The 14,881-nt window shown below is 35.3% G+C and overlaps 1 protein-coding gene across 1 annotated transcript; it reads right to left on the bottom strand.

The window, feature by feature from the left end:
- Positions 1–5,071: 5,071 nt before the first annotated feature.
- On the bottom strand, positions 5,072–13,482 carry LOC110731845. Its single transcript, XM_021911740.1, has 4 exons — positions 12,907–13,482; positions 12,674–12,774; positions 6,003–6,100; positions 5,072–5,691 (listed from the first exon to the last, which is right to left on the bottom strand). The coding sequence occupies exons 1-4, from the start codon at positions 13,112–13,114 to the stop codon at positions 5,559–5,561; spliced, it is 540 nt and encodes a 179-aa protein (XP_021767432.1). The 5' UTR covers positions 13,115–13,482; the 3' UTR covers positions 5,072–5,558.
- Positions 13,483–14,881: the final 1,399 nt, after the last annotated feature.

The following is a 14,881-nucleotide window of genomic DNA, read 5'->3' as shown; positions in this document are numbered from 1 at the left end:
CACTTACTCGCCAAATCAAACTTCCTCATCTCATGCCAAATCAAACTAATCTTTGCGAGAATCAAACCAAATCAAATTATTCCTCATCTCATGCCAAATCAACCCAAATCAATTTTCTGATTAGTGACGGAACTCCTTCAACATCACCGGCGGTTGTGAGAATGTCGTCGGCGGCTTGCTAGAGCTCCACGTCTCCTTTTACGCCGGCCAGTTCCAAGGTTGGTAGCTGAGCTTCCATAGCTGAAGCTTGATCGATTTGGAGAAGGAAGAAGGACCGAGTTGACTTAGTTGAGTCAGACGTTGTCGAAGCTGAGGATCGGAGAGAGAGAGAGGAAGGTAAGGGAGAAGTTTTAGGAGAGAGAAGCAAATTTGATGATAATGATGTTGAATCAAATTACAAAGAAGAGGAAGATGATGATGGGTTTTTCAAATTTCGTAGAGCTATTCGCAATACTATTGATGACGACGACGAGTCAAATAATGTTTTGCTCATTTAATAAATGGGTAATAATTATTTGCTCATTTGTTGATTGAATGAGCAAATGACCCTTTGTGTATGGTACACCCAGGTACATAACACAATTTTCCAATGAACTTCCATTTGAGTTTACCAAAGACCTCATAATAAAAAAAATTTGGGACTTGTTTCAATAATTTTTTTTTTTTTTTTTTTTTTTTTTTTTTTTTTTTTTTTTTGTGCATGCATCAGTTCTTGCTACTTATGTACGAATTTTGAGGTGTTTGACATGAATCATATGATATTAGTTGAGTTAAATCTCCCTAACCCATGCATGCATGTACATAATATAAAATCACATTTAGATTAATTTTCTGTAGTGATTTTTAGCATTCCAAAAACCTTGTTTTTGACATCTTTAAAATCTCTATTGTGGTGAAAGCAAGTGAGGGTGCTGTAATAATAACAATAATCTACACTTACAACAACCTACAACACATTTTGTCAAAAAAAAAAAAAAAAAAACCTACAACAATGTTATAATTATAACGATCTTGCTAACGAGCGTCCTAGGGCGTTAGATAATTAATGAATACATTGTTTAAAATAGTATAAAGTTAGGAATGCATGCATGACAAAATCACGCGTTGTTCAGTGTAATTAATGTTAGTTTTACTCTAATATTTTCACTTTTAGTTTTCTTATCTAACGCCTCGGGAGCGCTTGTTAGTTTTTGCCTAATTATAATGTTTCATAATATTGTACTGTATTATTATACATACTCAGTCGAGTACACCTAACTCATTCGCTCTTTGAAAAACATAACCTTAATCGAATTTATTTCTAAGTACATTCAGAGGTTAGATTTAATCCGTAATTACAATGCGAATTATATAATACACTAGCTTATACTCCGTCCCCGTACCTAGCCAGGAAATATACGAGTAGTAGTAGTATGGTCCATAGTTATCTATAAGGGTTGGCTTAAAAAAGTCATCCAATGGTAACTACCAATTCAATAAAACTTTGAAAAAGGAATTTCTTGGATTCCTTTCAGCCAAAAGGCACTGAATTGGTGAATCTAATGCTACCCTTAAGTATTAGGAGTACATTACTACATTTTTCTGTATAAAAAAAAATAAATAAATAAAAAATAAAAAATAAATAAAAATAAAAATCAGTGTTCTCAAGTAATAGTTGGACTTGTTAGAAACTTTATAGTAGATTCTGAATTCAGGAGGTTTTGGCATTTTTATTTGTTTCCCTACTTTATTGCTGACAGACTAAAAGTCATACATAGCATTATAGTTCATTTGACAGTTTTCTGCACCCCTATTATGTCATTTTTTTTTAAAGATTTCAGTGGCTTTTTGAGTGATATAACAAGAAGTGGGCCATAAAAATAAAAAAACCTACAAGTTGGCATTTATTGTTATTTTCTCTTATTTTGTAATTATTTTTACATGTAAATAAATTTTTTGAGGAATAATTTTTGTTTTTGAAAGAATTTAATGTATATAATACTTGCACCTAATCTTTCACAAATAATTTTCTTGGATTTATTTTTAAAATGTCAAAAAAAAGTCCATAATTTTTTTTTAGCAAAAATAAAATACGTGATGATCAAAATGAAATTTTTTCCATGCAACCCATGTGATTAGGGGTGTTAAATCTATCTGGACTAGAAAAGTATACCGAAAAAAATCTAACCTATTGGATCTCAGATTGATAAATACAAGTAAATTTTTTTGTCTCCATTCCCCTCTAATCCAAAATCATTTAAAATTGGTGTAGAGCCTAACCACATTTTTACTTAAAATCATGCATAAAACCTCTAAAATAGTTAAAAGTCTCTTAATATGTTAGGAATTGTAATACTATGAGCTCTTTTGTATTAGGATTTTAAATAACATCAAACAATTACGAAGTAATTTTCTTTTACTTTTAGTATTTTCCATATTATTGTAAGACTAGGTGAAAATTATAGAAAAACTAGTTCGTGTTTTGCCGGTTTCATTAATCTAGTCTTAGCATAACCGGCCTTGTCTATGGGCTTTAAATTTATATTTTCAGTTTTGGTCCGGTCCAATCTTAGCTTGTGCATGTGATGTAAGTAAACTCTTTTACTAATTCTTTTCGCTCTCACATTCTCTCTCTTTTTTTTTGAACGGACATTCTTATCCGACCATGTTAAATTTCTTAATATGCATGTCCAGATCTAATAAGATGATTAATCGGAACCAGAAGGATTTTCTTCTGTTTTTTCTTAAAGGTGGGGTAAGGAGGGCAGGAAAAGAAGTAAATGCTCAAGGTTTATTTTAATGGTATCCCTTCATTCAGCTGATGCAATTATTTCAGGGATTTTTTTCCATGTTTAAAAAAAAATAGGTTGGTCCCACAAGCTTGAGTTTTTATTTTTTTACCTTAGCAAAATATAAAAAAAAAAAAAAAAAAAAAAAAAAAGAAGAAAGATTGAGGAAAATAGAGATGAAGATATAGGTAAATTCATGGGACCTTGTACAATTTGCCAGTTATATGATGGTGTACCTTAGTACTCCTCTGATTCATTCATACTTCAATGGAGTACTACTACTTTCATTTGAGTTTTCAGTTGTATTTTTACTTTTGGGATTTTGTTGATGTTGAGTTTTTACTTTCTCTGTTTCATGCTTTCAGAAATATTGTGTCATGCATTCCATTTGTTTTGTAGATCAACCTCTCTTCATTATACATTTAGGGGACCATGTTATTAATTGAGATTTCAGACTACTTAAACCCTCAAATTTTAAGTTACTGTCTCAAATTAAACTTTATCCGATACTTATTGAACTTCTTTAGCTGTGAATTTAATCAGAAAGCCTAGGTTAGAGCTTGAATGCTCGATCTTGTCTTAGCATCATCTCCTTTTTATTTTTTTTAATTATTTTTTAAAATATAAATTTTTCTCTTCAAGGCTCAATTTAATGACGAGTTAATCAACCACGACGTAACAAAACCTTGTTGTAAATTCAAGTTGGGACGAAATGGGATAAATCCCTCCCTATTAGACTACTAGGAATGCGGGTGACTGGTGCAACTCTTTTCAATAACATTTTCTTCATAAACGAAGTATTTTGGATTTTCATAATACAACTTACATGATTTACTTTGCCCTAATTAGAACCAAATTTTCCCAAAACATTTTTTTAGGTGAAAAAGAACAAGAGATGTAGGATTTACATCAACTACCCTTCTTCAGGAGAAAGTGTGCTGGTATACCTGTCCATTGAGCCCTCATTTGCGGAGCCCAAGTGTGTTTAAATCACAGTAAAAAAAATTCCTATGAAAGCACTAGAGGATATACTATATACTGTACGAAGCATATTCATTTTGACAGATAAGGGAAGAGCACTTGCTTTACCAGAACTAGTTCAAAGGAACTACAAAGAGGCAATCATGATAAACACTTTGAGCATGTTTGGTAAGGGCGTTTTTTTGAGTTGGAAACGAATTCAATTAAATCTTTAATGAACAAGTATTTGATAAGAAGGTTTGAGTAAAAATTACCATTCATACCAAACGGCCCCTAAATTTGACTTAAATCAATGGCATACTTCATTGTTACCCTTAAGTTTAACTCATACTCTTAAAAGTATGCTTAGGGATTATCTAGTTACAACTTACTTGTGCTTGTACTTGTAAACGAACCTATAGGGTCACACTCACAAAGCATAAATTCGATCTATGATTCTATGAATTGTTGATCACAAACATAATAGTTGCAGTTTAGAATGACTTGGAGATAAGTGAAATCACTAGACTAGAGATAAGTGAAATCACTAGATTAAGAGGTTATGTGCATGTATTTAAGGCCACAGCCACAAGGCCGTGGGCAAGGAAGAGACCGTCGATTGATCATAGGTTGACATGCTCTCCTTCCCTTGACATAGTCCTCGAGGCACGTATTAGCATTAGGGTTAAGAAGGTTAGTTACTAGGTTAAAATGCTTTATATAACATAATACGTAGTATGTCTTATGAAGTAATGCTCATTTTGCCTGAACTATTCAATTATTCATACCTAACCCTAAGAAAGACAAATCCAACCTGTGTAAACTTTTGGGAATGATTAATCTGTTTGTATTTTAAGCTAACAATCACAAGGAATTCGAGTATACTATGTAGATACTTACAGGGGAATCAATAATCAGGGTAACTATCTAGAAGTGGTTTGAACCTTTACCATGCAACAAGGATAGAGACAGGCTACACATATGGACCTTGAGGTCTAAGACGACCACCTAAAATTTTAGTTTGGATACTTGGGCCACGACCAAAATATTTTCCCCTCGGTTGTACGTTGTAAGGCTGAGATTTTAGACAATGTGACTAATTTCGGACAAAGGGAGCAATCCACACCCCCCCCCTCTTCCCTCTTACAGGAAAGCTGGAATAATAATGCAAAGCAATGAAGAATTACAATAGACTGTCATAAGGCAGCTGCGCTCTGAGCTCTTGGATTGATTAGCTTAGATTAAAGAGGCGTAAACACTGTTGGCTGAAATATGGATTTAATTTTCCTTACAAACAAAGAGCATTTGAAATGGTTTCTGCAGTTAACAAAATCAACTGATCAGTGTCCCCAAACACAGTTATAAGATTAAACAGTCTCAACTGAGGTAGAAGAATTGACTACAGAAAGCTTTTTGTCTTTGATGTCATAACATCAATTTGTGAATCTTCCTGTTTATCTGTTACAGCAGTGATTCTTAATGACAAATTTTCAGGACAGAGTGGGGAGACCAAAACACTCCCATATGCACATAGATGACACATTTTCCATTATCAACCTCCCCCACCTCCTCAAAAAACCGAAGAATGACAGGGGGAAAAAGAAGAAATCACATTTTTAACTGGGTGTGGGGGTTTATACACTGTTGTATTCGCGGTGAATCAAATACAAGATGGACCTTTCATCAGATCGTTAATTTGTTAGCGGGGGTCATACAGCTCATTTGGTTCCTTCAAAATTTACCTCCTTTGAGTTACTTGAAACAAAGACGAGATATAGCCATATTGTACCTTTCTTAGGAGACAAAACACTGTTTGTACTGATGTTTTTCTCATGGAGGAGCTGAGCTGCTTGACTGCTTTGCCTCTGTCATTTCAAGTTCAATTCCGTTTGTATCCGAGACTTTCTCTTTCTCTGTCGCCATCTTTCTGATCTTATCAAGCCGTATAGCCTGCAGCTCATACCTGACAATTAGAAGGGGATCACTTTAGTAAAGAGAATACATCGAATTAAATACAATGCACCATTAATAGTTTCCAATATGTACATATTCTGTATTTCATAGATATTTTTGGGTGCTTCCAAAGTAAAATTTTCATCATGTACAAGGAAAGGTGTAGCTGCTTTGTTTTAAAATGTGAACCTTGATTTTTAGTTAAGAGTTGCCAGCGTTGCTACTAGCCATTAAAACCACACTTATACTTTGCTGCGCATGATCAAAGAAAATGGCAGCTTCAGATAGCTACTGGTAAATCTAAGGATGAGTACATCTTACTCTGTCACGTAGCTTTTAACAAGGCTGAAATATATTCTCCAAAATTGACGTTCCTTCATGTGGCGAGGACATAATGTGTATCTTAATTGTGACAATTCCTGTTGATAAGAAAACACCTGCATCAGAAACTCAATAGAGGTTGGAAGTAGGATGATCCGTTACCCTCTCCACCCTGGAAACAGTAAAGGTTTTTATTAGCAGAAGCTAGCATGAGATTTGGTGTTGTTTCACGGTGATACTGTCGGCTTTGGTCTGGTAATTTGAGACTAACCTTAACTTCGACATGTTTACAGAGAAGTAGCAAATTATGCCATCGATGAGCTTTTTTTGCATATAGAATGGTTTTAACTTGGTTTGATTTATTAAAGTTCAAAAGTTAAGGTATGGTAAAATTATTAGCTCATGATTAATATTTTATCAGCATTAGAAGTTAAAAAAATAGTTTGCAAGTATAGATGTATAATGGTTCAACATGTGGGTAAAAGAGAATCTTACATAAGATGGGTGTACAGTAAGATCAGGCAATTTCTAATAGAATACAGAATGAAATTTTATGAGGCATGCAGCTTGGCTAATAAACAAGAATCTGCGTCAAGCATCATGCATTGTAGAAAAAAAGTCATTAATCAGAAAGAGAGTGCTGTTGAAAATATGCTAAAATTTCAAGGTAGCTTAAAACAGAACCAGAAGTCACAGGTCAAGGGTAAATCATAGGTTGAGGGCAAATCATTCAAATCTTGGCCCAAATAGAAAAGAATAGAAAAGAGGAAATAAACAAAAAGTTCAGGAACTGAAGAATAAATGAAAGGGGATCTGTGCGAACAGCCTATCTTACATTGTTCCTATACTTCCTAGATCAATTTCCCCACAGCTTGATATTCTCAACCTAAAGACCAATGAGTCTGCTATTACAGCACTCGCATGATGTAAGACTGAAAAATGGACGTGAAAACAGCATAATAATAAAAGCTAATTGTAAAATTTGTTCTGAACTTCCTATACTAGACTGTGAGTATTGAGAAAAGAGAACGAATAAGGAAAGCATTAGTGATGGTCTCTGACTGCAAGTGGGTGTAGTCACTGTAGTGTAATTTTAGACTGATGGCTTAGAATTGAATTTCAGATTTCCATCCAAAAGCAATTACAAACAGCCAATTAGAAGGGTTTCACTTTAGTGCTGATATGCTCCACAATGGAATTTATACTCAATTTCACTCATATTCTGTAATGCAGAAAGCAGTGAGACTAGATTTGTTACATCATCAATATCAACATTATCCTAATGTTTTCAAGAGGCTATTTTCAAAGGCAAGCTAGACGGGTCAGATACTCAGATTTATGCAACCTTATTCCGGCAATGACATAGGAAGTGTTTCCGAATTGATCCTTGATCCAATGTGTGCAATGACTGTCTACTTCACGATTAGAAAAAAGAGGAGACACTTTAGTAAGCCAGCCCTCTGCCAAGTAATGATACTAAAAGGGCTAGGTTTAGATCAATGAAGGATAAAGCAAATTCCACCCCTCTAGCTATATTATTATTATTATTATTAATATTTTAGTAGTAGTAGTAGTAGTAGTAGTACCTTAACAAGTAACAGGAACAGGCTAACGACAACGTTAAAACCCTATTCATGTGATGATAAAGCCTTTCTACAAACTGCAGCCCCAAAAGCTGGGAGGTTATAAGGATATTTCTATGTATTGGCCTTGGGCCGGGCTGGCTGTTAGTTTTGGCCTTATCGTCTGATGAATGGTCTTGTTTCTTGAATATCTGAGTTAATACATAAACACTAAACCTTGAAATCTCTTCTCACTTAACAATTGCCAGTATCAACCCCCGAGGCAAGCTCTGAGAAAATACAAAAGTCCATTCCTATACAAAAAATCACATCTCTATTGATGTCCCAAAAAAATGGCCACTTTCTGTAATTAGTAAACTTCGAACATTCCTATATTAACCTTAATGATACTCAAAACAATGAATCTTCAAGGATGATTACATTGGTATGATGAAAAGGTAAAATTTTCAAATATTGATGGATATATCTAGTATGTATACACAAGTTAAGTTAGAATTTGGCCATTTGGGTACTTTACTCAACCTTTTCTTTCAATCAATTGGCTATTGAATTTGGATGGTGTCAACTTCCAATAATTTGCATGGAAACAAAAAGGTGCAATACAGCTAAACATCCAAAACCAATTGATTTTTTATTTTGGGTTGATCCTTCATTAAGGCACTGAAAAGGCGAAAAAGTCTTCAAACCAATTGCAAACATCTTAATAAGTAATGGAAATGCAGATACATTGACTTATTAAGATGGACCTGTAGTGCTCGGGAGTTCAAACTAACGAAACTTAACACCATCAAACTTCAATACCCAAATGGTTAAAAGCGAAGGTTGAGGAACCCATTGCCTTTTTTTTAAAACTAAAAAATAAAATAAAATATTTATCTCAACTCAATTTTTTTTTTTTTTTTTTTTTGGAAAAAAATCTCCACTCAGTTTTATTCAATGCATTAAATGATCAAACGTGGCCTATCAATTAGGTACAAGGGGAGCATTGTTGAGGCAGATTTCCTTTCCAACTCAATCCCTTCATACAAATTACCAAATCAGGAAAACAACTAGATGGATACAAGGAAAGCACTCCACAAGACTAAACAGCAGTAAACAGATTCTAGACATTATCTGCACGGAACCAAACCCAATCTTGATACCCTGGCATATGCAAAAGCTGTTCTTAAAAGAACAAATCAGCAATTTACCACAGAAAACACACAAAGGCCATTGGACAAAAAGGGTGACTAAGCTTCGATCTCAACTATCAAAATTCTAGCACAGGATTAATCAATACCTCAGCACCAGGAGTGCAGAAACTATGCTAATATCTCTGTTTACAGTACTTTCCTAATGGTAAATATAATGTTCACATCTGGAAAGCAGAGCCAGCTGAAATGGGTAGATATTCTACTACTTCACCTAACTAGGTAAACCAAATGTTAGTCTACAACAAATTGTAAAGCTACCCGTCTATAACCATACAATAGTTAGTAATCAGGGTCTAAAACCTCAACTATCTGAAACAAAATTTGAAATTGGGGTCAACATGAGCCTCCATTTCACTTTGTGTATACATCAGTATATCCTCCAAAGATTGAAAAACAATTAATTTCTCCTGATTCTCCTTTTTCTGATCTTCAAATGAGAATATGAAAGACTCAATGACTTACAATCCTAGTACTTATTTCAAACAAAAAGGCATGTGATGCAACGACGAAAAGTTAAACCACCATAAGACCATCTCCATTGGTGAGACTCAACTTTGAGTATTAAAATACAAAATGAGTTGTTTTTTTTACCTCCAATAGTGACACCCAACCCACTTCTCAATTTAGCAACTCATGTGAGGTCTATTATTGAGCTAGTAATGTTAATTATTCTATTATTCTCTGAATTCTGATACGTGATAATTACTCAGCTGACGTGTGTATCGTTTTGTTGTGCTACTTGTGTTTGTGGCCATGTCTTTTTCTTATGGTGGCCCTGCAACAATCTATTTTGGAATTTGTCCTTAATGGTGATCAAGTGATCGTAGCTAAAGGAGCTCTATTATTCGATTAGTCTGACATAACGAGTTTGTAAAGTTTTATTAATAGCTCACTTAGATTTATTGGGTTGTATTGTTGGAATTTTGTAAGCCTTAACACTTGACAGGTTCTTAAGTGTGGTGGTAATATCTCCGATTTAATTTTATGCTTCCACGATTTTATTTAAAGATTGTTTATTTTTCCTTTAATTATTGTTTATTATTAGCTAGTAAATCGGGGGTGTTACATATAGCCTCCACCGCCGCCGCCTTCTCGATCTTGCCAGCCTCTCAATCCTTGTTCTTGATTGTTGTTCCTCTGGTTAACGAGAGTGCGGAGTTCTTCAAAGAACTGAGCCTGGGTGGTAGTGTTTACCGTCATTTGCGCCTCCTGTTGCTGGCGGAATAGCTCGAACCGACCCTCGATTTTTTGAACGGCTTCCTCTAAGGATGTCTTAAGAGACTCCTCTTGAGCCTTCATCGTGGTTTCCAACGTCTCCAATTGAGTCTGTATTCCGACCATCTGTTCCTCCAGCGCATGCAGTAAGAACCATTTTTTTTTTTTAAAAAAAAAAAAAAAAAAAAAAAAAAACAGAGGGTGGTGGTTACTGGCGTTGGCAGCCGCAGGACCGCCGCTTTGATACCAATTTATAACGAATTAGATGACTTAAAAGATTAAGTGCACAAAAAGGCAGGAAAAAATTGTTTAAGGGAAGTTGGATGCTATTTCATTCATTAATAAAGATCTAAGCTTTCTTACAAGGAGGCTTGAGGCCACCACTCTCCTTAGTGCCTTTAGGACACCAATCTCTACTCCCAAAATGACTACAAAACTCAGCTACCTAAGCAAGTTCCCACCTCCCCTTTTTATATACATACTCAGCCAAAATAGGATAAAGACAAAGTAAGAAGGCTGCAGCTAGCTGTCATCATTTGAGAGGATGACTGCAGTCATTGGCTGCTCTCAATGATTTGTGTGTGCTGATCCACTCCCTGCTGCTGCTCCACTATCCCCTCCCCTAGCTGTACCTGCTGTCCTTTCCTTCTCCTTCTTGTGTATGTGATCAACCCCTTAGGCTTGTTGCTCAAAGCATTCGTTACAGTATCCTTTGCAAAAAAATACTCTTTCTCTCCTAAAAAAACTCTCTCAAGTCTCACCATTGGAGATGATCTAAGCATCTTAAGAAATCTTCCCACTTCACTGAATGGAAAGCCTTAAAATTGTAAATAAAACAAAGAGACCATAAGCAAAAGGACGATACCTCTATAATCGAACCCTAAAGAATACTACCGCATCAGTTATTTAAGTGAGGCACTGGGCTATTGGGGAAAAAAAACCAAGATACCTGTTGGGAATCAGCTCAGATCAGTGATCAAAATGAAGAGACTAGGACCGAAAAGAGAGATTAAGGGACGAAGAAGAGAGATTAGGGAAGAACAAGTAAAGATATAACTAAATTAATGCTAACCAAGGTGATTAATCACAAATAACAACATTGCCAATCTTTCGAGAGGAATGGCACTCTCCCAAAACTACAAACTAAATCACTCATCACAATATTCTATTCCTTCCCTCTCACTGATCAGCTCTCTTTCTATAGAGTTCTCCCTCTAACTAACTAGCTTATCACCTAAGCAACTAGATCATAATCCAAGGACCTAAAAGGCCCCTCCCTCTTTTATCAATTCATAGCAATATAAAGTTAACAACTTCTTCCAAAGACAGTTCACTATAGGCCTTTTGAGCTTCCAAACAAATTGCTTTCCTTCTCAAATTTTTGGAAAATAGCAGTAACATCCCTCATAAATCATCTTACAACCATCTTATGGCACCCTAGAGTCTAAATCCTCATCTCTTTGCAAGAAAAAGCTCCTAACAGAATAAAAAAAATTGGTCTAGATAGCTGCCTACTCTGCAAATGTTTGTGTTATTGTTATACAGAGTAACAGAGATAATGTCCTGTTTAGCAGTATCATTGCTGTTATTGAAATTTATTTTCAGTTAATTATAACTTTGATGAACATAAGTTTTGCACTTCAATTTCAGAGATTTTAATAGATGTCCACGAATAAATATAGGATATTTGATGAATTTGGTTTCATTTGAAGCAGTTACTTGGTAAATTTTACTCCAGCAGAATAGCAGGATATAGATTTTTCAAATATAAGTCCTTCCTACAGACCTATTGCGGACTAAAGCAAGTATCTTTACCTTATTATAGCTTTCTCTAATCATGATTTTCAATGTAGAACAGTGCATACTCTCTTATTCCATAAAAGTTACTTGCTTATCTTAAAGAAAACATGATATACTTTACTATAGTTGAATCTAACTGAAAGCCTAAGTTTTCCACTGCTCTCACCTTCACTCCTCTCCTATTTTCATAGTCTTTACTTCACAATTCAAAATGTAGGCATGCATCTTACATCATATTCGCTGGTGCAAATCCTACTTCTGCAGCTTCTATTCACAATTCCATCTCTAGTTTTGTTCATTCTATCATGCTCATATTTCCACCTCTAATCTTCAAACAATGCCTCTTCCTAACTTGTTATCCTTTTGGTGGCAACATTCATGCAAGGTTTCCATCCTACATCCAAGTGTCAAGCCAATCAGAGTTTTTAGTTGCTTGTCCTATCGGGATTCCCGCAGGGAGGGGGGGTGGTGTTCATGTGTGTGAGTTGGTGTGAGCTCACACCTGGTTGTTATAAAATTGTAACCTTTAGGAAACTCCATGGATATAGCCCTTAAGCTATTTTCCTTTTCCCCATTAAGATGCTATAATTGTCTAAACACCGCGATTTCACCAACCCTAATGTTTCTACCCAACCAAGTATCAAACTAAGCACAATCAACATACATAATCCATCAAAACAATTACAACCATCACAAGCAAAGGTAAATGCTCATGAAATATACCCAACAAACAACATAAACCATCTATAATTACCATAATTTGAATTCAAAAAGCACTAACATAAAAACCATCAAATTCCACACATAAATAACAAGCATAAATGATCACAATTCAATGAAATTTAAAAACAAAAGGGAGTTTGATGAAGGATGAATAAACCTTGACTTTTGAAAGAATAATAATGGCATGCTGTTGTTGCCACTCCGATAAATCCACCCTAACTCCACCTGAAGTTGTCTGTATTCCACCATTCTCCTCCTCTGCAACAACCAACCAATTAACAAATGCGCAAAATTCTTCAAACCCCAGAAAAGCAAAATTGATCAAACATCTAAATGACATAAACCCAAATCATAAAACAATTAACATAACAAAAATTGATCGAAAATGACCTGGGATTGAGAAATTCTTGAAGGTGTCGAGATTTAATGATTTGACGAATTCAATCAATTGAGAAGTAACCCCATAAAATTCATCTTCTTCAATTTTTCTGACAGTATTATTGTGATTTGCGGAAGTATTTGAAGTTTCCAATTTCTGGGTGTTTTCATTGTCGTTGCTGATATTTCTCGAGAGGGTCCGACGAAACCATGAATACATGGCGTTCTCTCTCTTCTGTTGCTTGTTTTAGATGGAGAAGTGAAGAACGATGATGAACAACAGAGCAACTGAACAAAAGTATTCAGAAATTCGATTGGACTTGATCCATTACAAAGCAAATAAGACATTCTCAGGAGAGTGTTGTTTTTTAGATCCAAACAATAAAAGTTGGCCCAATATATTCTTACCCAACATACCTCTTTTTGTTTCCATTTTTTTTATTTTTGGGTGGAAGGATGTGCGCAAATATGATGATGGAGACTATGCATAAAGCTGAAGGAGTGTCCTCGATCAAGTATAGCAATTACTAAATATAATATAGAATTAATTAAGGAGATTATTAATTCGGTTATTTTAGGAATCGTAATGTTTTGCTAGAAATCAACTACGATTTGCAGGCCTGTTATTTAATGGGCTTGCTGCTAATTTAATCGGATCCTATAAGGTCACACATAAAAGCACGAGATGAAAAGTACACTAAGCCCAATAAAGGTTAAGTGGACGGTTTTATGAGGAGTCATTAATCAGTTAGGTTTTCTGCTCTTGTAACCTAATAATTTCTATATATTGGGCTATTACTGTGTATAAGATACACAATTGTACAGAGTGAAAAACAACGTAAAAATATTTCTCATAGAACTGCTTCCCTAAAAGTGAGAAGAGTGAAAAGTATCTTCCTCCTTCTTCCGTACTAGCATACGTGGGATTCATCTCGGGTTTTGTGGACCAAGTAGAGGAATCACAATTGAGGTTCTGGATCTCCGAAGGAGGGTAATCTAAGGCTAACGAGGAGTACACGCATCAAAGGTATATCTAACTACTTTATGTGATTCGTATTATTTATATGCATGAGATCCTGTTTTAGATGCTAAGAAACTGTTTCTTGAAATTCCGCTAAGTGCATCTATTATAATCCTACAGTTAGGGGTGTACAAAAATTGGCCCGGACCTGAAACCGGACCTGAACCGACCTGAACCGGACCGGACCTGACCCGGACCTGTTGATTCAGGTCCGGTCCCGGTTCTTAAAAATCCAGGTTCCCGGTCCCGGTCCAGACCCGGTCCAAACCAGGGGTTTTTAGGTCCGGACCTGAAACCCGGGAAAATCGTAATTAAAAAAAAAAAAAAAAAAGAAAAAAAAAAGAAGAAAACCAAACTCTGAAAAATTGAAACTGAGTTTTCGTGGACTTATTTGTATTTTCGGTGGACTCATTTGTATTTTTGGTGTTTGAGAATCGGGACTTTATAGACTTTATGTAGTTTTGTAATTGATAATTTTGGTTTGTATGTAATTATTAAATTATGCAACAGGTCTAAAAATCACAAAACAGGTCCATATGCAGGTCCAACAGGTTTTGTATTAAAAAAAAAAACGAAAAAGACACAAAACAAGTCCATTCAGGTCCAAACCCGGACCGGACCTGATTTTTCAGGTCTGGCCCGGCACCGGACCTGTTAATTCAGGTCCGGTCCCCGGTCCTCATAATTACCCAATTCAGGTCCCCGGTCCAAACAGGTCCGGTCCAGGTCCGGTCCGGTTTTGGACCGGTGTACACCCTTACCTACAGTGGTATCAGTTTGCCTCTTACGTATAATAATATGATCATAATTAATTCGATTAATTTGATGCGAATATTGTTAATTTTAATTCGGTTAAGGGGAGGAATTGATTTATGGATCATATAACCTTATTAAAATGTGTTTTTGATTGATTGGAATTGACTAAATTATGAATTTAGTTACTCAATTAACCTCTAACCCTAGCCG

Source organism: Chenopodium quinoa, unplaced genomic scaffold (assembly GCF_001683475.1).
Source record: "Chenopodium quinoa cultivar QQ74 unplaced genomic scaffold, ASM168347v1, whole genome shotgun sequence".
Lineage (NCBI taxonomy): Eukaryota > Viridiplantae > Streptophyta > Magnoliopsida > Caryophyllales > Amaranthaceae > Chenopodium > Chenopodium quinoa.
Note: the sequence above shows the minus strand (reverse complement) of the source record. Positions and strands in the feature narration are given on the sequence as shown.

Coding starts and splice junctions, on each gene's coding strand:
- LOC110731845 (XM_021911740.1), bottom strand. CDS start 13,114: ATGTATTCATGGTTTCGTCGGACCCTCTCGAGAAATATCAGCAACGAC. Junction 6,101..12,673: donor TTATTCTTTCAAAAGTCAAG/GTTTATTCATCC, acceptor TCTTATCAACAG/GAATTGTCACAATTAAGATA. Junction 5,692..6,002: donor GTTAAAAGCTACGTGACAGA/GTAAGATGTACT, acceptor TCTAATTGTCAG/GTATGAGCTGCAGGCTATAC.